Source organism: Brachionichthys hirsutus, chromosome 17 (genome assembly GCF_040956055.1).
Source record: "Brachionichthys hirsutus isolate HB-005 chromosome 17, CSIRO-AGI_Bhir_v1, whole genome shotgun sequence".
In the NCBI taxonomy this organism is placed as follows: Eukaryota; Metazoa; Chordata; class Actinopteri; order Lophiiformes; family Brachionichthyidae; genus Brachionichthys; species Brachionichthys hirsutus.
Genome location: NC_090913.1, coordinates 8,783,803 through 8,809,828, shown reverse-complemented (window position 1 = coordinate 8,809,828; position 26,026 = coordinate 8,783,803). Strand labels below are relative to the sequence as shown.

The window sequence follows — 26,026 nt, the reverse complement described above, 5'->3', positions numbered from 1 at the left end:
ATAAAACTGGCGCAAAGCCCTTCCTGTGTATCGTTGCGTTAATGAGATTAATCATTTAATCTCCCGTAAACTCCCTCGAGCACACACAAACTCACACACACACACGCACACACACTTAATTAACAAGTCAAATCTGTCCACTAAACCGCAGAAGTCCCCCCAATTACAACAAATTCTGCTACGCCCTTTCTGAGGCCGCGCAACACAAGGGTGGGTTTATGCGGTCAGTGTGACGGTAGCGGGCGTGGCACGAGGGGCAGGGTTAGGCAGGATAGGGTGAGGTAGGGTCAGCGGTCGGGGGGGGGGGAGGGGGAGGGGGTCAGGAAGGCGTCAGTGGCATTTTAGCCCCATGTGCTTCCTGGAGAGGCGGGGCAAGGAAAGGAGGAATAGCTTTCAGGGTGGACCACGGTTGTGAACTGGTGGATGTCGGTAGTGGGCAGCGTTGGCATTTGAAAATAGTCAGGGAGGGAAGCATGGGGGGGGGGGGATGGCGAGGATGGATGCTCCACACGGCGTCTTAACAGTGGTGCGGCTGCAGTCTGTGGGAATGTGGCGCCGTGTAGCTGGTGTCGCTGGAGCTGCTCTGGAGGCTGTAGTGGTCATCCTCCTCCTCCTCCCCCTCCTCCTCCTCCTCCTCCTCCTCCTCCTCGCCCTCGCTTATGCTGTCCACGCTGTCCGCCTCGCCCGGGGTGAACTCCACGCCCTCAACGTCCACCTCTGCGCGCAAGGAGAACAACGCACCGGGTTATTTTCGGTTTTTAAAACGGTTTTTATTCTCTGCAATTCATTCAACGTTTTCAGTAGCACGAGTCTCGATCCGCTCTCACCTTGTTCCGAGTCGGTGGAAATGGTGGAGCCCATGCTGTCGGTGCGGATGCGCTCCACAGACCCGGACACAGAGAGCTGCTCCAGGCGGCGTTTGAGGTAGCGGTGCTCTCGCTGCAGCTGCTCCTTCACGTTTAAAGCCTTCCTGTCCTGCTCCTCCAGCTTCTGCAGAAGCACACATTGGTGGCAGAAGGGCAACGGTAGCGTTAGCGGCTACTGATGTTATAACACGTCAATCACATATCCGTAAAAGACACGGAGATCTCCATTCAACAATATTAAATTCAAACATGTACTAAGGAAGTTGGGTTTTTAGTTAAGCGGATTTGAAAGTAAAAAAAAAAAAAACCTCTTAAATCTGTGACTCAATACGAGCTTCGATATTGTAGTTATTTGCATATGAAAGTTTTTGTTGGCGACTCAAAGGTCCCTTGTGATCTGAGAAGACTCGACACAATGACGCACATTAGGAACATTCGTCTCAGCAGAGGAGCCGTGCATGATAAACAGGAAGTGAAGGGTTAAAACAATGCAGTAAACAGGCCGTTCAGTACAGAGTGTTCTGTGTTGTGCTTTGATTCAAGGCTCGTCCCCTCCCGAGACCTGAAGGATAAATACATTTCTACAAGAGCTTTTAAGCCCTTCCATGTTGCCGGTGCTGCGAACAGCGTCTCACGTGTCTCTGTGTGTGTGTGTGTGTGTGCGTGTGTGTGTGTGTGTGTGTGTGTGTGTGTGTGAGTGAGCTGCAACAAGGTAATGGTCCATGAAAAGAGTGTGAGAATCCTAACATGCAATTATGTAGCGTAAGATCAGCTATTAAATATCCTGCAGAGGCAAAAGAGAAAACCGAGTCGAGCCCGACGATTGCGATCGTGTAGCTCGCAATCATTTACACGCCGTCAATGTTTTCTTGATTATAAAAAATTCTTTGTTTCGTCTGATGTCTGAAAATAGAGGAAAGTTCTGTCCCCTAACTTTTTTTTAAATGGCTACGTGTGTACACGGCCTCAGTCTCACCAACAGTTAAGAAACCAAAGATTCCATTGGCAATGATACGAGACAGACAAAAGCAAACGCTGAAATCCAGGGAGGCGGTGCCAGTGGAGCCGTGGCATTGTTCCTGGACGAATCTGTAGCGATTCACAAAGGAACAAACGGACATGTTGCAAACGCATCCTCTATTTCTGATTGTTCCCCCACCCCCACCCCCCCTGCGGGGTTATTTTTATACCTTAATGTGCATCTTAGCCCTTTTCAGCAAGCTCAGTGTGGTGTGCCTCGTGCTGTCTGGACCTAAAGGCACCAGCTTCTTCAGCTGCTCCAGGTACAGCCGTAGCTTGGCACGTCTGCAAACACACAAGGACAGGGTGATCAGGGTGAGTCCGGCAGACGTCCTCTGGCAAAATAGTGAGGGGGGGGGGGCATCTACACTAACAATCAAGCAAGTGAGAACGGCAACTGGATATGATCGAGGGGGGGGGCTCTACAGGTTCCGTTTCAAATGTTTTTCCACGGTCCTTCTCCAGGAGGGAGCGAATAGCTTTGCTGATTGTGCGTGTTCAAAGTTGCTGCGTGGCTTCGTTAAACTGCAGGGAGATCAGCTCCTCGTTGGTCTGCAGCACAAACACCCGCATTTAGAAGCTAATGCTGAAAACAGTTCATGTTATTTAGCATTTCTGCGAAGCTTCCTGCTGACCTCGGTTTATTCCTATTATAAGATTTTGCTTGTTTCATCATCAACAGGAGCTGTTTTCACTACACAACCCACACGTGGATCACGTGAAACAGCCGACAGGGCCTCCACTTGTCTTGTTTCCACACTTAACGAATCATTTATCTGCCCGCGTGAATTAAATATCCACAAAAATATGTTTGCGTTGCACAAATGTGGCTATTCACCCCGAGCTCCCTTTGTGTGGTGAAGTGCAACACATTGAGCCAAACAGAACCCGGACAGAGTTCAGACATCCGCAGTGACCGGGTGCAAACATATATATATATATACACACACACACCGGTATATATACAGTATTTGTATTTTTAATTTTTTTTTATGCCATGAGAAGTTTCTCACGAACCTCAGATCCAAATAAGCAGCTCACTGGATGCAGCATTTAGACGTTTGCAGACGATTGTGACAAAAAGTTTATCTGTGTGTGTGCGTGCGTGCGTGTGTGTGCGTGTGCAGACATTCACCGACCGCACGGATGGTTCAAAGCACTGCTTTTATTTGTATCAGCAGATGACCCCCCCCCCCCCCCCCCCATTCTGTCCCTGGTGCATTCAGGTTGGTTCATAAAGGCGTTTTAATCGTCCATTAGTCAAGCTTGTCCATGAACCGTTTCTTTGTTCTGAGCTACCCCCCCCCCCCCCCCCCCTTCTCCCGTTCCATTGGCTAACTCCATCTCAATGGTAAACAAACTCCAACAATGCAACCACAATAAACCCCAATGAGATAAATGAAGTCCTCGACCGGAGAAATCGGCCAGCGAACAAGAACCCGATCCATCTTTGCCCCATTTCTTTTTCAGGAAGGGCGTCGCCGGTACTTCTGGCACAAATAAAGACCCTCTGACTGGCCCGGTTTGTCTCGAGGTAAGCCCGTCTCTGTGGGTAACAGAATCTCAGTGACTAAACATGATAATCCAAAGACATAAATAGTGGCTGCAGCTCTAATTTCCCGGGATCGGAATCCACCTCTAGAAATGTGCAGGATTCTCTTATATAAAAGCATAAAAAGATAATCCTTTAACCTTTTACCTCTCTACAGGTGCATACAGCACCCACCCACCCCCTCCCCTCCTCTCCCAGGGGGCAACTGCACTCCCCGCCACCCCTTTGCTACACACTGCCAACACCACACCCATATCCCACTGGAAAACAAGTGTCTTCTGAGGACAGGGGCGGAGGGGGGGGGGTCCAGCTCCAGGCTGCTGTGGTCGAGCCACAAGAAGCGCTTGGACCGAGGCCAGGGGAAGCGGGGCAGGAAGGAGCCGGGGTCCGAGGCGAGTTGGAGAAGGGCCTCTTTGAGTGTCGTGTGCTCAGCTGCACGAAGCCGCGCTCCACACACATCATCCGAAGGGTAACTTGAGCCAATGAGCCGCCGTCTTTACCCCCAACCCTCCCTCTGTCCCTCCTCTCGTGCTGAAAAACAAAAACAAGGCGTTCCCCCGAATACTCCGCCTGACTCCTACCCCAACCCCCACCCCGTCCTCAAACTACCTGCCTTGCAGAGGACAGACATTCGCACAGATGCACTTTTTAACCGTTTCTTCGCCACAAACAACTAAACGTTGGGTGCACTGTTTGTTTCCTGCAGAAATAACACTTCTAATCGATGTCATGGAATAAAAAGGGACGACAAATGAACAAAAAGTGTTATGAAAGAAGTGAAATGTAACCTTTATGTCATCGGACATCAAGACGAGCCGTCTAACTTTTATAGAAATAGTCTGACATCATGCTGCTCTGCTGTAGCCTCATAGCCAGTTAGCTTAGCTCAGCAAAAACAAGCTGGAAAAGTGTAACGAGCCATGAATTCTTTGAGTCTACTTTGGTTGCTGCGTCCTCACACGAGGTTTTACTCCCATGAACTCCTTTTAAAACAAACCGGCCGTAGTCCGGTTTGTGGCTGAAGGTTTTTAAAACAGGTGGTTAAAAAGCTACCGGCTCCAAATGGGGTAAAAAGGGAACGCCAGCATCTTCAGAAGATCCCAGCTCTCTCCCAACTATTCAAACAGCTGCTTTTGAGAATTGAGGTCAAAATAGCGCCATCTCTCTAACAATCAGCTTCAACAAGTCTGGGCAGGACCGCACGCCTCCCTCCCTCCTGTCTGTTTTGAATGTGGCTCCAGTACAAGATTAGCTTCATGTTTGCGATGCATATCAGCAAGAAAGGGTCTGATTGAACCAGGAAGGGCTTCCCTGACAGCCCCCGCCTTCCAGCACGTGCGCCAGCAGACACACTCGCTACTTGTCTTCAAGAGTGCACTGACTATTTGGAGCACGGGGTCAGGACTCGGGACCCTCCCTCCCTCGCTCACGTTTGTTATTCCTAAACCTAGTCCCGGTCACGGAATGTTTTTCAGATCGCCTCAGAGAAGACATGCATAGCTTGAAAATAGGAAGGTGATTTCATATTCCTGCTGCGGACGGTGTCAAAGTGGGCTTTTGGTGTCGTGTCCCAGAAGGGTTTTGTATTTAAGGCGGCTTCCTGTCTTGTGAATGTCGATGATCTTTCATTGTAGAATGGAAACTTAAATGCTTTTCAAACCAAAACACTCAAAGGATTTAACAGTAAAATGTGGATCGGCTCTGAAGTCACGTCTGCAGGGATGTGACCACCTGACCGCTCTCACGTGCACGGTACCACGGGATGATTTGTGTCTGATCCGTGTCCCTCACTCCCTCCCTCCCTCCCCCTCCTCCCTCTCGTTCAATGCCAAAACAAAGCAAATGCAGAGGAGAGAAAAAGGGAACTCTTGCTCAGAAATCTGCACCCTCCAGAAACTGGAACGAGCTAATTAAACTGCTGACTTGTGCTTCAAGGTTGTTGGGCACAGACCATGTTTCCCTCACACACAGTGTGTGCTCACATTCTGGGCCTTGGGAGGGAGAGCGACTGTGAAATCTCTTGTTGTGCTGTTTAAAGTCAAAGGTGAGCAGTGTGCATCTGCAGCAGCATGCGCCTGTCCGATGGATGCACAGTTCTCACAGCGTCCACACACCCGCAGGTCTACCGGTGCCAACGGTCGACCTTTGACCCCATCGCTCGCTTCCCTTTTTAATGAGCTCACGGCAGCAGAGCGCGTTCCTCAACCCGTGCGCTGAGGACAAAGTCGCTTGTCTGGCAAGGTGCCGAATTCTCCAAACCACGGGCAAAGGCCATCTGAAAAAACGCTGCGGCAAGCTTTCCTCTCCGTGCTACAACCCATTCTGGAAGAAAACAGCATGAGGGCTCCTCTGCTGCTCAGCTATAGGCGAGCGCCATAATGAAATCTAAAAATGTCCAAAGTAAACAGGAGCTAATCTAATCTAAAGGCTGAGACAAGATAAGTCCGGCTCTTCTTTTTTCATTTATTAATCAACGATAACAGCTTCATCCTAAAGAGTTCTATATTTTCCTCTTCAGATGTGTAATCTTAACCTCTAAGTAAATTTGAACCAGGAAGTCAGTTCAGGTAATAACTTTATCGTTTACCTTTGTTTTTATTACCTACCCTGTAGTCTTAAAAACCCGTTTACACATCTGGTTGTTAGTGCTCCTCAGGCACTGAAAATGTGCGCAATGGTGTTTCAACATATCAGCAATTCATTTGATAGAAGAATGAAAAAATACACACAAAAATAAACTCTCTTTGTTGCTCTTTTCTATGGTAAAATAGGGTACAACACACTTTATGCCCTATAAAATGGGGTGTTGGGTTTCCAGTGGCTCCACATCTGGCTGGCAGGTTCCCACGGTGTAAAATGCACATTCTTAGGGACCCTACCCAGGGGCCTGCTGACAAACAACCCCCCCCGCCTCAAACAAGTTTACATTTAAGATCTAAGGCGCCGTCAGACGGAACAAAAACAAGGCTTGGAGGTCGGTCCTCCGCGGGACCCCGAGACCGACGGGAGACACGAGATGTTTTTATCACGCCGATACGAAATGTCAGTCTTCTCGGTTGAGCGTTTATTTGTTTTCCCTGACGAGACACCACACCCACCCCACTGCGTGCAGGGACAACTGCAAGACGAGACAGTCCCACATAAACACGGTCTCCTGATGGCGGTAACAGAGAGCTGGTTCTCACATGACTCCGCTCTCACGCGAAGCAGAAAAATGACCGTGGCAGCAGAGCAGACGCCGTGGGAGTGGTTACCCCGCCACTTGGAGAATAAGCTCTGCATACTTGGCTGATGACTGAAAAACAGGAAGCAGCAGCGCTAGGCGGCTTGTTGTTCCCTAGTATTTCCACAAAACAAAGGGCATGCTGGGAAATACCAAGTAATTAGATTCATTTGATTTTGATTTATTTATTTGCGTGTTTTGCATGCTGAGACATTCCTCAGTTGGAACACAGCTAGTGGCAAAAGCCCTTCCTCGGCAGAGTGGGTTCACGCTGGCCATGCCAGTGAAACAGATGTCTGAATGGATTTATAGAGGGGGGGGGGGGGGGGCGTCTTCGATTCACTGAATCATTTCAGTGGATATTTCATTGCTTTTCCGATGTCTGCCTCTGTTGGAGCGACTAGCAGAGACAAGTCCGACAGGCTCAGTAAACACGTTCCCCCAACGCGGGGCGCTCTGCTTGTCTAATGATTAGGGGACAGGAATCTGGTGGCGTGAGAGATGATTTCCAGTTTCCCGTGTTTACCGCAAGAGTTCACGGCAATTTCGGCGCAGAAGGGTGGGGTCCAATTTGAGTATCTGGACCCATCGTGCACTGGGCGATCATTACAACACAAGGAGACATTTGACGCGTGAAGAAACCACTACCCCCCCCCCCCCCCCCCTCCTCTTCCTCAGACTCATACCGTCGGTGCTTTATTCATCCTGCCTCTGTCCTTTTCCCCACTTCTTTCCTCAAAGCTATGCTCCTTCTTAAAGTGTGCCGTGCACTTTCCCTGTTAGAAGCATAAATGGAGGTCTGCGGCCAACCTTCAACCACAGACAGCCTCGACCTGAGAGAGGCAGGAATCTCCTCAGAATCCAGTGATGGAGACCTCCGGCTCATGACCGCCATGATTCCTATTCTTTGTCCCAGTCTCAACATTTAATGTTTATATGTCCCATCGACTGCAGGACAGGCTGGTCAAAACACCTGGACAAATTCATGGTCGTCTCAGGTGAGATGAGGAAGGAAATCACTGCTAGTTGTATCTGAACAAACAGAATCACCCGGAGAATTAAAAGTGCCTGCCGAGACATTTTGCTGATGAAACGCCGCCACCGGGGAGCGTCTCTGCCGCAGGGTGGACCGCCTGCTGTGGGGACAGCGCTTTGGGACTCGGAGCTCAGCAGCATTTTCCATTCCAGTCCTGCTGTGCCTTTATTACGCCCTGAAATCTGAATGCAATGAAGACGTGAAGTGTTGTCAGTCCCCCCCCCCCCCTCCGTGACACCCCGAGAGGCGTTAACAGTTCCAAAGCATGAATGGAACGCCCTGGCGTTGCAGAACGGGTGTGACATTATGCTCGTATTTCATTCGTTTTGACACAGGAAAACCTTTATTTGAAGAACGAGCACAAAAGATGAGCGCTAAACACACAAAAACGCACAACAACCCCCCCCCCCCCCCCGCAATAACCCTTCAGAGGACTGTCTGTCTGCGCTTCATTCTGAAGCAGAGCGTGACCAGTGAACCAACAACCCCACGTTTTCAGAGGACTATTCCCCGTGTTCCACGTGGCAGCGCTACACATAACCACATGGGTGCTAATGACGCGTCTTTCACGCGGCACCGCGGCACGTCTCCGTGACAACCACTGGCTCTGTGTGACGGAGAGAGAAAAGCATACGAGGAAGTGATCATTTGCAATCATGTGATCACCACACCAAATCCCAGACAGGGAGGCATGAAAGAAAAGAGAAAGAAAGACATTTAGTCGCCTACTCTCCGTTTAGAAGTCGCATTAAAATGTTGATTAACAGGATTGACAGGCCCATCAGAACTCGGTGTGTCTGAGGACGTCTATACCTTGGAGCAGAGTAGTGCATGAGCTTTGGCTGGGGTGTGTGCTTCCAAAGACTGATCGTACATCTTATGTCAAAGCGGCCTCTCAGCGCTCTCCCCTCCTCGCTGCCTCTGGTTTCTGCTGACTCAGACACTTTCAGGGTTTGACAAAGCAGGAGGAAGAAAAAGTCAACAGAGAGAAAACAGATGTGGCCCGTGGACAAAGAGGGAGACAAAGTTTGGAACGCAGGAAGGTGAAGTAAGTGGGCTCTCCCCCTCCCACTAACTCACCACGGTAACTCAGACAGCTCCGTCGGGAGCCCGGCCAGGCCCGTGGACACACACACACACACACACACACACACACACGACACCGGGGCAGTAAATTAAATCAGAGAGGAGATCATATAAAAAATTAAAAAAAACACTAAGCACCTGATCCTGTGTCACGCATTTACTGCACGTTATCTGCCTTATGACATTCAGTGTACGAGAGAAGCCCTTGTGAGCGGATTCCGAAGTGAACCGAGAGCACACAGCAACGGGCGATGTCTGTCGCCGGAGGGATAAAAATAGCGCTGCAAATTCTTTCTTTCTTTTTTCTCAAAAATAACAGACGCGCAGGTCTTAAACAAATGGGCTCAGATTTCCTGTAAACAGGTGACACGTGGGAAATCAGAACCGCTGTACTTTCACAATTTCTTGGCTTTTCTAGAAAAGGAAACTTGTGGTGTGGATGAGTCGTCTGATGGAGTCAGAAATATGAAGAAAGCAGCAGCAGCGGAGACCGGATCACGTCTTTATCATTTGGTTCCACAGAAATACCAAATCCACCGCTGCTTCGTCGGGCTGGCCTGCGTCAATGCAATGAGCAGAGAGAGAGAGCTGCAGTCGCCCGCAAGCCGATCTGCACAGAGCAACCATTGGCTGCAGCACAGAAGGAGGTTATGTCAGGACAGGCATCGCCCGTGAGACGCGGCTGGCACTCGCCCAAAGGACTCGTTCTGATATTACAGGCCGGCAGTACATCGTTTCAAACGGATCAGAAGTAAAGGGAAACGTACCGAACGCAAATAAACATCAAATGTTAAAAGATGCTATTGATTTTTGGACGCTGTAATAAATATGTTGCCAAATTGAGACTGTTTTACCTTCTTTAATTCCGGAAAATGCTCGGTGTCGGTATTTATCTGTCGGGAATCGGCATCGGTTTCTTTATAAGAAGACCACGTGTCCAGTGAGGCCTTCTCTATCCCTTGACTGGTACTCTTGGAATTTAAAGAAGCAATATAGTATCCTCTGCGCTCCAACAAACAAAGCTAACAGACAGACGCGTTTACTGAATGAGTCAGGGCTGAAACACCAGCACCTCCCTGGAATGGAGTTGGACGGCGTGAAAGAGGTCAAAATGTTGGAAATGACATCGCTTAAGTTTAGACAGGGCTGAATAAACTGGCTGAACAGGACCAATGAACACTTTTAGTGTTTAGTGAATCAGGAATAAACCCAGCGCACATCCTGAGAAGCACAACAGCAGCACAGAACATCGTGAATCAATCTCCTGGTTACATTTTAAGATATGATCGAATTTGGTGTCTTAAAAATAAGAAAATGATGACAAGGACGAGGCACAGTCCAAACCGCAACGTTGTCTTGGCTGACCTATTGTCAGGATATTCAATATAATTCACACTAAACGAAAGAAAACTGCAAAGAGCCTCACGTTAGAAAAGCAAATATTTGTACGTTTTGCTTTGTAAACGACAGGAACAATAATCATCTGTTGGTCCGTCATTTGAAAATAAGCATTTTTTTCATAGGAACTGTCACGGATAACAAAACAATGAAATGATCCGGCTTCTGGTGGAGGATTGTAAGATTCCACGCTTTCATTAAAAGTATTTTCTAAAGAATCGTTATGACGACAAAGGATATGAGTAAACCGATTACGTAACGTTTCCCTGACGATTGTGTCCGTCAGTTTGATTGGACGTCACGTCGTCGGTGAATGGCCACCGCGCCCGTCACCGGACGTGAAGTAACCGGCGTGTCTCAACGCCGTGCAAGCGTAATCGTCTCATCGCTGTCTCGGGTCAGGGACGAATACGTCTGGACTTGTCCGTCTCTGAACAACAAACACGTCTTACTCACTCTCAGACGTGCGTCTTACAATCGCCGATCCCTAGGAGGAGAGTGACGGTGTGTCACGCGCATGTGGCCCCGCCCATCAGCTGTTTCCTAAACCCCCTCTGGAAGACAGTTTGTTTGTTTGTTTTAAAAAAGCAACAAATAAATAAATAAGCTTAGCTCGTTCGCTCACTTCAAGTAATCCATTAGGATTTCTACTTTCCCTGTAGCTGAACCGAAAACAGACGCCTGTGATTCCAACTGAGCAAAGATATGACAGGCTGCATGCTTAAAAGCAAAAAGAGGATTAAAAAAAACGAACTGTTTTTGAGCTGCTCGCTGTGCATGGAAGGCTCGTCGAGTTGCGTGTTATCTGCGAGTCTGCCCGAGTTCACAGCATCAGTCTTGGCCGGATCATCACATGCCTGACAGGGTTCCCCTTTCCATACAAGGTAGCATTCATCCCATCCGAGAAGCGGAGACAGACCAAATCAACCTTGAAATCGGTTTATTATAATCGCTTTATTATTCCTTTTCAGACATGAGCAATTTTCAAACATTTACTTGTGAGCGTGAGATGTGAGCTTACCTGTGTTTCTCCAGCTCGTTGTGTGATGATCTGAAAGCAAAAAAAAAAACACAAAAGTCGATGATCAGCGGCAAGGGGGGGGGGGGGGGTCAAGGGTTAACTACCGTCAGAATATGACCCCAAAAAAAAAGAAAATGTCAAATCAATTGAGAAAAAAACAATCAAAACGTACGAAGTCTGGCAAGCACATGATGGATCAAAACACGAGAGAGTGAAATAAACAACAGATCTGAGACGTGTCGAGATGATACGACATCAGAATCGTTTGTGCTTCACGGTGGCCTTTGAATACTAAGATGACTCCTTGCTGGAGAAAACATTATACTTCTCCAATTCAGCCCAAATCCGCTGCACATTCATGCGTTTAAAACGCACACCTGTGAGATTCAATGTCTTATTTGATTTCCTTTTTTGGGATATTATTTTTAGGCCCAGGCCCCCCGTACTCGGGAACCTTGCAGACTCGTGCTTGGGCTTGTGTCATCCATGCCGCTTTACATTCATTTTATGGTGGAGTGATTGCTAGTTGGACGGGGCGGCGGCGGCGCGGGACTGAACATGATGCGATTCTGATACGTTTTTTGGTTCGTTGCCCGGCCCTGATGTGAGATCTCTGTCACACAGATGCAGCAGAGGCCCCAAAGCATCCTGCCGTATCTCTGACCCCGCACGCCACCCCCCCCCCCCCTCCCCCTCGCTCGCACAAACAGCACGCACACGCTGCACTTGTTGATGCATGGCGACCCAACAGCAGCAAAGGCGCTGCTTGAAAACACAATCGGGCGTCTGAAGGCCCGGACGCTGCAGAATTCCTCCGCGTGTGGGCTATTCCGGGGAGAGAGAGCCCCGATCTTGATGCGCAAACGAGAGCAGGAAGCTGAAACAAGTCCTCTGTTCATCGGCCCGCCATGGATACCACGGCAACACAAACAAAAACAGACACAACAGAAGGCCACGCACGCAGACAACAGGCCTTTTCAGAGTTTCCCCTTGTTCCCACAGCTGTACCGAGGAGGTCGAGGCGTTCGCACAGCGCAGGTTACCAGTGCAACCGGGCTAATGGGATAATGCGCTTTGCACAGGATCGTCCTAGAAGGAGCACGGGGTCGTGCACGGCTTCTAATAACGTGACCCCCAAATGCTAAACAAGGCTTCATCCCATGGCGGAGAAGGTTGCGTGACTGAAATGGGCGGAGTTACGACACAGGACATATTACCAGGTTGTCATAAAGCCCAGGAAGGGAATGCACGGAGGCCTGCGTTAGCAGGAGGCTATCACACGCACACGCACACACACACACACACACACACACACACACACACACCTTTGCATGTTATGTAAATATCACGCAATGGTCTCTCTCTGCACGTAGCATCTGTTTTCATTTGGTCGAATAGATAAGATGTCACGGCCGGTTTGATCACTGTCCTTTTGAAGCGCCTTCTTCTTTTAAATGAAAGCACCACTTAAAGTTCAAAGATGAAACCATTTCTATTTCACTCCTCCCATCATCCTGAGGGGCTAAAACAACAACAACAACAACAACAACAACAACAACAACACAACGCTGGAGAGTGTAATGAGGAATTTGGGGAAAGAATGTCTGCTGCATGAAGCCCAACGTCGTCCGTCGCAGTGTGTAGCCGTCTTGTGTCAGCCACCACACCCGCCGTGCACATCGCCGTACACATCGCCGTGCACATCGCCGTGCACACCCCGACCTGCCTTCGCATTTGTGTCATATAAACACACAAAAAAAATCATATTCAAATCCACAAGAGTCGACGGTAAAATAGAGCGAGATGATAGTGAAAGCAGATATTAACGCCGTGATGTCACTCACTATTGGGACATTCAGGCTTGCCATACTTCCCTAAACTAATATTTGACAACAGGAAAGGAGCTCTTAGGAGTAAAACTGGATTGACATGGACACATTTGGCAAATCGTTACACCAAAGCACCTCTACTATGATGACATAGGAATGATTGCACTGTTGCAAGTCTAAAAATAACCACAGAAGAGCGTATTTACATGGACCTTATGAGAACCTAAACGGCTACATTCACCGACTGAAAGGATCTGATTCTTATTTTCACACTTTTACAGACGACCTCATTGTAATGCATGTTTCTGGACAGCAGGAGCGCACAGAACTCCACACGCATAAACCTTGCTAACCACTGCACCACAGCACTAATAAGGTCACCTCGAATAAAAAAGCCTTTCTGCAGCTCAGGCCCAGCTATGAAGAATTTAATGCTTATCTGTTGACTTCAAAATCAGGGGAGGGGGGGGGGGGGGGGGGGGCTTAGATCTACGGTGAGAACCACCATGAACCCTCAGCGTGCGTGTGCGTGTGTGTGCGCGCAGAAAGAGAGCAGCTGCGGGGTTAACAGTGTACGCGTGGCAGTGTGTGTATTGGAGAAACCAAAACAAGAGCGCAGAGAGAGAGAGAGAGAGAGAGAGAGAGAGAGAGAGCCCAGCCCTGACAGGAGAACGATGGCAGTGTGCGTGAAAACAGCTCGTCCACGCCCGCGTGCGCGTGGAACGCGCAACATATTTAAACAAGCAAGCAAACAAACAAAAACAAGAGAACATGTTTACCTGTTGTTCGGAGCTTTTCTGGAAATTGGCGAGGCTTTCGTTTTCTTTCTGGCAAAGTCGCTGCTGAACGGTAAAACAGACGCGTAGCCATGTTCTGCCTCTGTGGGGGGGGGGGGGGGGGGGGGTGAATGTTAATGTACTGGGGGGGTACAGGAATACAAATGTGCTGTCATCGAGACAGAGATGAGCGTTGTTTATTAGGAGCACACACAGTCGATCGATCTACAATGTAATCGATTAATGGTGAATCTGCATAGCCCCGCTATTTCCCGGAGGTAATGTTAGCATGTCGTTTTTCACAGTCAGCATTTTGAGTATCTATCTTACTGTCTGTCGCTCCTTCTCATTTCTGAAGCGTCGAAACGAAAACAAGCCGCGCTGCGTGAGACGCGCAAACACACACACACACACACACACACAAACAAACCGTGGCCCGAATACCGCGAGCAAAGTTAATAAATGTGGGACGTATGCTATGATATGAAGCGACTTAATTGTTAATCAAGATAAAAGTTCGGGTCAATTTGTCAATTTAGCTTAAAAATACCTCTGTCTCTTCTTTCCAAGTACTCTGCAGCCTCCAGTAGAATTAAAAGAGAATTAAGCTCCATCTTGTTGTTGTCTCGTTATATAAAAAAAATAGAAGGACTCTATCTACACTAATGTACAAGTCATGAAGTAGTGAAATGGAAATTTAAAAACTGTCAGAGAGATGTGTTTAGCGCTGCTGTGATCAGTTCTGAGTCTTGGCGACTCCAAACTAGTTAGTATCAACAGCAGCACCGAGCGAAAACTCAGGGGGCGTGAGTGATCGCCCCTTTGTCCAATCAAAGAGGTCTATGGGCGTGGTCTCTGTGTGTGCCGACCAATGGAAAAGCTGAAGTCAACGAAGTACGCTGTGATTGGTTTGACAGCGTTAAAGGTATCGCGGACATACCCTAGCAACAGCCGGAGATCCCGCCTTCTTCCTAGACGATTGGTTTAACGCGACACAAGCGGTCTGTGATTGGCTGTAACGAATAATGGGCGTTTGTTGTAATTGAACTTGGGTGTTGTTTTTAGTTTCTAAATTTGATAAGTTCTCCAAAGTACACTTTTGGATTTGACCCATGAAGTGAACTACATTCAGTGCCTATTCAGGCAAGCAGGGCTGTTTATCTGCTGCATCTCTTTCCCCTGAGAGTGAAAATGGAGTATTATCCACAGGGTTTGCTTTAAGTGTTCATTTCCTATCCAAGTCATCTGTTTAGAGCTACATGAGGCTGCAGAAACTGCACTGTTTAGTGCGAATGACGGCAGGCTAATTGGTATGGTAAGACGGAAAATATCGTCAAAATGTCAAATTTGAAACAAAGATTTATTAGCCATACCAAAATAACAATAGTAGCCAAAAAACAATGAGCCCCTCCCCACCTCCCTTGGGAACAAACCTCTTGGTATGTTATTTGATACTGCTTAAAAGCTCAGTTAAATAATTTAATATGTAAAAATAAATACATAAATAAAATACATCTGTCCTTTTGTTAAATTGTCTCTGAGTTCCACTTTGTGCTACAGCAAAATCGAAAGGAATTTTTATTGCTACAAAGATCCAAGTGTTTGGATCTTGTACGGAGCATACTGTGTGCCATTTTACAGTTCTTGAACCAATATTCACAAATTCATCCTGTAAGAGTTTTATCAAACACTATGCAGCAGGAAATCAGCATTTCCTCTTGGTGAGTACGCTAATAAACCATCAGGCACTCTAAAAGCATTTTGTTTGGAGGCTCTTTTTGTGAACCAAACTGATCTTGTGGACACTGAGAAGCTTTACCTGGTTAGGAACTGTGTCTATATTCCCTTAATAACCTGCACTTGTGGTTGCAAGGCAAGTACCAGCCAGTATTGTGTATTTCTATTGTCTGAGTGTGTGTGGGTGAGTTTGTTTTGTCTTCCACTGTGTCTTTTAATTGCATCCAATATGGATTGGAGCATCTCAATAATTATAGCTTTAGTATAAACATTCTATTCATAGAGGAGGCTATTATTAATTGGGGGGGGGGGGCTTCATAGGCCTCTAAATCCACCAAAGATTTGCATGTTACATTCATTTGTTTCTTAACCACAGTTAGCTCTCTGACAATATGCAACGCAATGCAGACATTTATTTCTGCCATGAAATTTGATGGAAAATCAGCTGTTAAATGTGAATCAAGTGATTCTTTAAGAGAGATGGTTGATTCGAGGCCAGCAACTCGAACATTTTAATTTGGTGACCCAGTTGAAACACTAAAAATCTAAAGCACTGATATTTTATACAGAAGAAACTGAATGATTTGTGTATTGCAGCAAAACATATGGGATAAACGGGCTGTGAACCATCATTCAACCAACAGTGAACCGTCATTCAAAACACAGCAGCAAGACGGTAGGCTAGCAATGGCGGTGTCACTGTGCTATTGGATAGATTTTACCGGCTGTTATTTAACTGAGCTTGTGAAAAGGTGATGTCTCAATTCACAGTCACAGACAACAATAGCAGGAATTTAATAGCGTGTCGCTCTCAGCGTGTCATCCTGCAGTGACCTCATCTCACTCGCGCCACACCACAATTCATCAGCACCACAAAGTGCACTCTCCAAATATCTACTGTCTTTAACCAAGACTGACATTAAAAGGCGTTAATGTCCGATTTATTGAAGGACTGCAAGTTTACGTTCCCCTTTGTCTTAGCCTGTTCTACCTGCTAGCCTTAGGCAGGAGGTACCGCAGCCAGAGAAACAGGACAACCAGGTTCAAGAAGTTTCATCCCCCATGCCATGAGAATCTTGAACTCAGGCCCCACGACAAATCCAATGAACGAATATGTGCACGTTGCTGTTGGGGTGTGTCTGTCTGTGGGTGTTCTATGTGAGTGGACGCATGCAGGCATACAGGATAGGTATGGGAGCATGCCAGTGTGTATGTAATGTATGGATGGATGTGCATAACATTTTTATTACATAAATGAGTTTTTTTATGTTAAAATGTAATTTTTTTTCCTAACCTCATTCTGCATTTGCTTTAGTTATGCATTAGTTACAGTGATAATGTTATAATTTTGTATAAAAAAAAAAATTTATCACAAAAAGCTTGATCATTCAGCATAAAGAAGACTTTTGAAATAGTACATTGTGCATAAAATATTGGTTTACTGACAATTCTTACAAGGAATAAACATATTTAGTTATTAGATATTTATTGGCAATGCAAAAACTCAGCTAGAAATTAGCAATCTAATCTTGTGATCTTTTATTTTATTATTATATAGTCATGATAATATAGAGAGAGAAAATGCAGTCATATATGTTCATATTGTATAGCATCCATTTCCACACTTTAACTCAACCATCCTTTTGCATCATATGAAAGCAGAGCCTTTGCCCCTCCTGCTGCCTGTTTCTATTTATAGACTTATCATCTGCAAGCTCTCTGATCAGAGTGGCTTAGACCTTGCATCGCTCATGGCCTCAGGCTTGTGAGCCAATTGAATGCCCATTCTTTGTCGTCTTCCATTTATTGCCCCATTTTAACCAAACACCTGAATCCCGCCTATCTCATTGGCTACCAGCTGGCCTTGATGGTAGAATATTTGCTGTGGATTACTGATCATTAGCAACCAAATTTATTAATTTTAAACTTTGTTCCGAGATCAGATGGGAAAATGTTTTTTTGTCACAATGAGTGTTGAGAAGAAAGTTTTTTAGTACCTGCTTTGGCCCAACGCTGGGCCCAACGCTGCCTAATTAAATAGTAATATTTTCTTAATTGTGATCATAATATACAGAATACAGAATCTTTTTTTTTTTACCGTGTGTGTGTGTGTGTGTCTGTGTATTACTTGGTGATCTGATCTGTCCAAAGTCTCATTTAATACAGTTCACATTAAGACCTGTTCTGCAACATGCATCATTTATCATGTCTTTGAAATATTCTACATATAAAAGCAGCGAAGTAAGACTTGATTGGAGGTCCTTATTTTAAAGAATAAAAAAAATTAAAAATAAATAAAGCTTCTTCGGCGTATTCTTGAATGCACAGTTGAAAATAAATCCAGTGATCAGCAATCCATCACAAAATGAAATGAAAGGTTTCTCTTTCCTCCTTCACAAATGACCATTTTGAGGCATATTTGTTATCTCCTTGACCCAAGGAACAGCATGTCAGCAACATGTGCTCTCTGCTTCCTGAGACACAGCAGGAAGTCTCAAAGTGATAATCTCCAAATAACACATGTTCTCCTCTGCATCTATATCAACAGAGGTTGGTGCACGAACTGTTCCGTGGTTAGCAGCCACTGTTCTGAGGCGGTAGAACATTTGACAATCAGATGCCGGCCCCACTATCTGCCACGGGAGTTCACAGCCGTGTTCGTCGTAGCTGTTTACATCCCCCCCCCCCCGAGCGCTAATGCTAACGAGGCGCTACGTGAGCTACACGACGACATCGGCAAACAGCAACACAAGCACCCGGAGGCGCTCTACGTGGTTGCAGGTGACTTTAACCACGTCAACCTGACGGACATTTTGCCACGGTTCCACCAGCATGTCAACATTGCAACCCGGGGGAACAACACGCTTGACCGGGTGTATACGAACCGCAAGGACAGCTACAGGGCTACCCCACGTCCCCACCTCGGCCTCTCTGATCACATCTCCATCATGCTGGTCCCTTCCTATCGTCCTGTGTGCAGGTCCGCTCGCCCAACACAGAAATCCATCACTGTGTGGCCCGGTGATGCTGCCTCCAAGCTGCAGGACTGCTTCGAGCGGACTGAATGGCAGATCTTCAGGGAAGCGGCAACATATGCTGGAGACGTGGACCTGGAGGAGTACACATCATCTGTCCTGGGCTTCATCAGCAAATGTGTTGAGGATGTGACCACCACCAGAACAGTCACTATTCACCCCAACCAGAAACCATGGCTGAACGGTGAAGTTCGCTCTCTCCTGAAAGCCCGGGACTGAGCATTTAGGTCTGGTGATGCTCCAGCACTTGATATCTGGAATGCACAGTTGAAAATAAATCCAGTGATCAGCAATCCATCACAAAATGAAATGAAAAGTTTCTCTTTCCTCCTTCACAAATATCAAGATATCTTGATATCTGATAGCTTCCAATATCTGATGATTGGGACAAATTAAATACGTATACCCAAAATCCCCAATTAGCAAAAGGTCAGTATTTGGTTGTGTAGAAAGGTTCTGTAAATAAAATGCTTACGAGTTATGCTTTGCAAATGAAACATGAAGGATGTAAACAACAGGCAGATGGACAGAAGCTGTTCCATGACAGTATAATAGAAAATTAATGTGGTTTAATACACATTCTGTAACGTTTAGCCCCAATGAGGCCCAATTGCTGAACATCTCTATCAGATACACTGTTTTCAATTTTGGCCCATTAATGTCACAAAGTCTTATGTAAATGCAGGAACGCTAAACGTACACAGACACATGTGATATAATCTGAATCAGATTGAATGAGTAGAAGCTCTTTCTTATAATTCAATTGTATAAGTTGTGAAACAGACACTAAAACTGTGTTTTGAGCCTATTACAAAGTCGAGTATCAAGAAGAAGAAAAAGGTCTCATGATATTATCGTGAATAAACGCTACAATTTTCCATTCAACATTTACCACATTATTTTTTAGAATAGATAGTAGCGACACAACGCATGTCTTTGCCATTTATCACACACCCAGTGTAATTTAGGAGATTCCTTTGTGTCATGTGGCGACGCACCAGAGAAATACCAGAGAGCTGTCATGAACCGTTCCTTGAGGGAGAGGTGGGGGGGTGTGAACGCCACACAATAGAACTCCAGCGCACAACTGCACCTTTCAGGTTTCAGTACGTTTCTGCCTTACAGTGTCCACAAAGCAAAATGCATTGCAGTGAATAACTCTGTAATAACATCTTTGTCACAGAGCACAAGTGTCTCCAACCTGAAAAGCACGACGAGCCACTGTGCTCATATTGCGTCACGTTATTATAGTTTTTTTTCCTTCGATGATCCTTGTGCTCATTCTTCATTATATCCATTATATCACCAAATTTGAGCGTATTTTCTTTATGATTTTACAATTTTAAATACGAACTGATGGGTTTTTTTTCTTGCGCCCATTTTTGCTACTCATAGTTTCCCTAAGGAAACCAGGCCATGGGCATGTTTTGCTTGTGGCATATGTCCTCCATGAAGCCAGGGCCTCAAATGATGATGAGATGTGACAGCGCAGAAGGGTTTAGACAGGTCACAAATAAAACATAGCCTCGTTCATTTTTCATGCCTCACCCAGTTTTAAAATTCAAACCTTAGTGAAGACAATCCGAACAGGCTGACAAAAAAAAAACTTTTACAGCTACTAAAACTCAAAGTGTTAAAGCAACCATATCCGTGACCATGGCAACTGTCAAAAGTAAGCTAATTCATACAGTCAAAGAGCGGGTCTGTAACAACAAACATCCACCCTATAAATATGCAAACCAGTGGGTGGAGAGTGGAGAGGAGGATGGTGTAGGGCCACCCGCCCATGGATGCGATTCTCCTCTGATGATGGATGAAATGTAAAAACTGAAGGCGTCCTGTAGCTGAAGCAGAACCCAAGTTCTTGTTTCAGTCCTGAGTCTGATAGCCCACAGAGATTCCTTGTCAGGATGTCTGGCTTTGTAGCCCCCAGGGTGCCGCTGCTTCCAACATTTTGGACTTGTTTGCTGAGGATTTCCATGAATTAATTACTAGTGAGACCCTATGTCTGCCTTTTGAGTATCACCCCCCCCCCTCCCCATGCTTGAAAAAGGGCTCAAAGGATTCAAAGCTATTTTTAAGAAAGTAGCCGCGATCAGCTTGCATCTTAAGATGAAATACACAGCAAAGATAAACACTTTAAGATGTTTTTAATTTGGTTCTTTGCTAGTTGTTAGATAAGATCAATAGTTACCCCTCCCATGTCCGTGTGTTTAGTAAGGAGGGCCAGGTCAAGCTTTGCATACTTGAAGCAGGAATCCAAATTGTGTGGCTCTACCGAAATGTAAAAAAGAAACATGCCTCTCAAAACATCTACATCTTAAAAATGAAAACTGCATCCCCATCATTTAGTCTAGTCACAATCCGACGTGTGAAACACTACGAGGCAGATTTCAGTCCTTCAGAAGTTCTTGGAGAAATAAGGCCACAATGGACGAGGTGGGACAAAAAAAACATGTCAGGAAATAGCAGTGAGACATTTACACAAAGTGATCATCACAAACATGGAGACACTAATGAAAGCATTCAGAAATGCGTGTGTCGCATAGCAAGCAGCAATCCTTCACAGTTACGTTATGTGAGAAAAGGAATTTGAGGAAAAAATGCAGGCCCACCAAATGTTTTTTGGATTATTTACTTGAATTTCTATCTTAATTTAATTGAATTGCTTAGTTGCAAATGGAAATAAAGGGCGTGGCAGGGTCAAATGACTCAGGCAGCACACCTTTATAATTACTACCATATAGCAGGGTCACGCAGTATAACATGTGTTTTCATGAATGATTGCATGCGAGCCTTTGTTTGTGCTCTGTGAACACTTGCACACACACACACACAAGCGCGCACGCACGTACACACACACACACACATTTGCCGTGACTGTGTTATATATAGACGTGTGTTTTTATGTGCCTGTGAGCATTACGCATTTTGCCCATCTAGCACTTTAGGCCCACAGCTGCAAGGTACAGGGATTGTCTCATATCCGGTGCTGAGCTGGCAGTGAAGGAAGGGGCGTTAAATGGTCTGGACTGAGGAGAGTCTCAGAGCGCTCCTCCTGCTGTACGCTCCCTTTCCTCACATAACTTCAGAGGTGTGCTTTCCTGTTCGTGCCAGTTCGTCTCTGGCTTTAGGGAGGCCTGTCAGGTGCAAAGCTGTGTGTGGTTCTGAATGTGAAGATTGACACACACAATGTACTCCACCAGGACAAAAATAAGCCATCTTTCTAGTCTCTAAACACACAGTGAGGCCCCTGACAGGTGGCGTGCCCAGGGAATGATGTAGGTAATTATGCCCAGGAGGCCTGTGAGTGTGTGTGTGTGTATATAAAGATCAGCGCTGGCAATTAGGGCCGGTCTGAAGGGGAATCGAGGGCTAATCCAGACATGCTTGTATTGATATCGCCTTCAGGAACACCCCAGCTTTGACCCCTCTCAGGCACGCCGTGGATAATTCATCTTACATATTGTTCAGAGGAGCAGGAAGGAAATGCACTCTGCAGTCGAACAATGATTTCAAATGGAAGCAATAGCCGGAGCAAAAGATAAGTAGACTCGTTTTGAAAAAAAGAGGGCAATAAGCTGACTGGAGCCAGAGTGCTCATGCAAACCCCTTCTTGTTCATCATTTTCGGTGGAGGAAAGTGAAGGAGTTTCGGCGCAAGGGGGACAGCGCGACGCAGCTCTGTCATGGACGCAGACGGAGAGAATGGCCCACAAAATGTACAGCTGTTTCTAATCGGTAACTCAGCACTGAGGGCTGACCTACATTCTGGTGCTTGCAATTCGTTGAACCCGTGGCCCTGCCAGACTCAGCCATGGGGGGAAGGTAGAGTGATTGAGGGAGAAAAACAAGAGGGAGGAGAGACTGCAATCAAGAGGGCTAAGAGAAGCAACACAAAAAAATAGAGTTGCTTTTTTTTTTCTTTTTTTTTTTACTTTAATGTTTTGATGGGTTTTGCAGGTAGAGGTCTGACATAGGAAGCATGGCATGCATGCATTTTTAATGACAGAGAGCTGGAGCTCTGGGTGAAAAATATTTCAAGCCCTGAAGTGCAGCTGTGCAAACCTGAAAAGCAAAAAAAGAGAGAGGGGGGGGGGCTCATAAAAACCTCCTGACCTTCAATTTTCTGTTTCTGCAGATAAACTTACTACACTTGGAAAATCCTCCTTTTTCAAAAGTGCCTTTCATTGTCAACATCGTGCTCTCTGCCAAACCTTCATAAAGTTTTGCTGTCTGCAATCTCAATGAGCCCCCCCCCCCCCCCCTCTTCAGTCTCTAGAGTGCATCTAGCTATAGCATTCCTTGCATGTGGAGAAGGGGTACACCCAAGTGCCAGGGGTCCTCTGGCAGTGCCTCATGGCAAAAAGATTCCTATTCAATTCCACTTGCAACCAGGACGCTTATGGGTATGGGAGAAAGAGCAAGGACTCTGAAGCAAACATGCTGCAAAAACAGACTATTCGCTCTTATGTTCGGTTACACACACACACACACACACACACACACTGCTTCAGCAATAGGAAGGAACTGGAAGTGGGCCACTGTGTCTCAGGACTATAGAAAAATCTAAGAAAACAGAGAGTCTGTGTCGGACGCCGGCTCGCTAACGTTTCATTAGAATGAAATTTGCAGCAACTAGTTTTCTCAGAAAGGAGGAGAAGGATAGCAAAACCACAGTGGCTATCTAATGTTTTTGCTCTTAGTCAGTGTGAGAGAAAATAACAAATGAGCGCTTGCAAGCATTTACTCTCCACAGACAGCCTTTCATTCTGTGTCATCAAAGGCAGGTGTGACACAGAAACATACTGCACAAAGGGAACTCTATCCAAAATCAGTTGCTCTTCTTATTATAGATTGCACTTTGACGGTTTCTCACTAGTCGCTTGTCAACAGATGTGCTGGTTATACAACACGTCTTAAGAGCGATAAAAAAGAGTTTCTTCTCCCTGCGGTTGCGGCAGTAAGACTTGAATCAGTTCATTCTGTTTGAAATGGTGAACTCAAAGAAGACATGCATGTTGGGAAACACGTATTCAGACGTGCACTTGGAACCAGCTTTTCTGCTTGTGCAGGAGTTTCCCCTGCTGACTGGTTTTTTGCAGCAGCAGCAGCAGCAGCCGCTGGGACTCAGCTTGGTGCACTTTCTCATCTTTCTCTGTTCCTCTCTGGGCACCGATGGTCCTTTGAGTTCTTGTTGTTTCAGTGCCCGGCTGAGACAAATTCCTTATGTCAGCAGCAGCAGCAGCAGCGCAAAGCACCAAACAAAACCATCTGTGGTGGGAGTGGAATAATCAGTTTGACAAAAGGAAGAAGCTGCACTTATGTAAAGGTGTTTTTTTACCCCGGATTTATTCATGTTTTTATTTTTTATTTTTCTGTTTTTCATAATGCACTTCTTTCAATTGGATAACCTCATTATTTATTCATCTTCAAATCAATGGTGTCCAGTACTTCCCAGCCAGCAAGTCTTGCCCCACTGTGGGCCTAAAGCTAACCTCTCCATGGAGAATTCATTTGTGGGAGGGTTTGAATGTGATTCCGATGCCATTGTTCCATCTCCTTCGTCTTTGATGCATTTTTGATACATTCACATTTCGTTTGTGTCACGACTCAGCAAACATTTTTGCAAGTGCATCAGAAATAAATGTAGGGGTGGCTGCCAAAAGCGGCGACGGATTGTTTGAAATCCCATCTATCACGTAAGGGAGTCATAAACGCTGTTGCTCTATATTTTTTAATGTCCGTTTGCTGCTTCCAAACGGATTCATCACCCGATACCGTTGATGGTTTATTATACAAACACTGTTTTTTTGTGTGTGTCCTTCTTCACAATTCATGAACATGACTTCAGCAGGTTTTTTTTTTTTATCATGCAAGTAAAATATATGAACGCTTAAGTTTTCAGTTTATAATAGTTGTTATGACGTGAACCTTGTGATTTTATGCAGCAGCGTAAGGTAACCTAACGCCACCCTTCTCATATGAGGATGTTTTGCTTGTTTCACTCAACATATAATCCCATTTAATTGCATGCAGTTAAACTGTGTGTGTGTGTGTGTGTTACGGTGTTCTACAAACCTTATTAAGTCCACCACTTGTCAGAACTTGCTACAAACCTCTGTTTTTTCCTGTGGCTTTAGAATGTTTGTGTGCTGAGAGTGGGGGGACGGGATAGCGAGGGAGAGAGGAGTGGGTTGTGTTTGTGTGTTGGTCGGGGCAGGGGGGACAGTCGGTTTAATCCAATGTGAAGGAAAGGAACTGGAGACTATGGGTGCAAACCAGTCTGTCAGTCAGAGGTGCTTAATCTCTGAGAGGAAACCAGTCGCCGTCTTGTTTTAAGCAGCCCGTTGTGTTTGCATCCTCTCGTGGAAGTGATACTTTGATTAACAACTAAACAGCAGAGGAACGAAATGACATAACACATCAGGACATTTTCGTTTGCGTCCAAATAGCAAGTCCTCGGGGCCAGCTCTCGAGTCTTAGGAGCTCTTTCTCAGCAGCGGCAGATACCAGCTCGCACTGATGCAACTGTCCCTTCTTTATGGAACCAAATGCCAAACATTGATTAGGTATACTTGAAAAATTCCCACTGAATATTGCCACAATGGCTTCACTTACGAGGATGGATGATAAAGTGGTAAAGCAGAGCACACTGTAAGCAGTGAGCTCTCCTGTGTCTCTGTTTTGACATATTTGATATAGCAGTGGATTGTTTATTTCTTTTAAGCGTTTGCTTCATGTGCCGTTTGTATAGGGCTGTACGCGCCACACAAATGTTTGCACTCTGATTAGTCCTGTGATCGCACGGCAAACACCAGAGGAATATCTTTTGTCTGGCTGTCTCCCGACGGCTCTGCTTGACAGCTGCAGTATATTAGCACAGGGACAGCTGATTTACATTACTGATGATAGCAAAAACATTCACGCACAAATAAAGAGGTCAAAGACACCGATCCGGTCGCTTGGCCTGTCTTAACCAGTGACAGCTGGTGGAGGATCTTCTTTGACTGTTACGCATCACTGAGAGGCTCTTGACTGATGAGACGGAACAAGTGATGACAAGGGGTCTAAATAGTGGTTGCCTTGGACAAGATTAAAAGCGCCTGAAAACTTGGTGTCAAACATATAAAGAAACAATCAGAGAGTGAAAATGTAGAAATAAATAAGTGCTAAATGTTCAAATAATTGTGCTAATTGTGCTCTTTGATCAGGACTTTGTGGGTGTGTCCTGTTATTGATAGTGGCATCTGCTTGGCAACAATCACAAGTAAGAGCTAAAATAACTGTACTTGAGTCTTAAAAAAAACACTTCCTGTGTAAGTGTTTACCCTTAAAATACTGTTGAGCATTTTATTTGACTGTCTTTCAACTGTCTGATCTCTCCAGCATGGATGTAAAATTAATGAAACGCTTTGCCTTTGAGCAAAGAAGCAAGATTAGAAATA

General features: G+C 45.8%; 1 protein-coding gene across 1 annotated transcript; it reads right to left on the bottom strand.

Annotated features, from left to right (window-relative positions):
- Positions 1 to 466: 466 nt before the first annotated feature.
- Positions 467 to 14,481, bottom strand: mxd4 (MAX dimerization protein 4). Its single transcript, XM_068751334.1, has 6 exons — positions 14,358 to 14,481; positions 13,811 to 13,910; positions 11,203 to 11,232; positions 2,057 to 2,171; positions 828 to 990; positions 467 to 717 (listed from the first exon to the last, which is right to left on the bottom strand). Exons 1-6 carry the CDS (start codon positions 14,419 to 14,421, stop codon positions 518 to 520), a joined length of 672 nt encoding a protein of 223 aa, XP_068607435.1. The 5' UTR covers positions 14,422 to 14,481; the 3' UTR covers positions 467 to 517.
- Between the last annotated feature and the right edge of the window lie 11,545 nt (positions 14,482 to 26,026).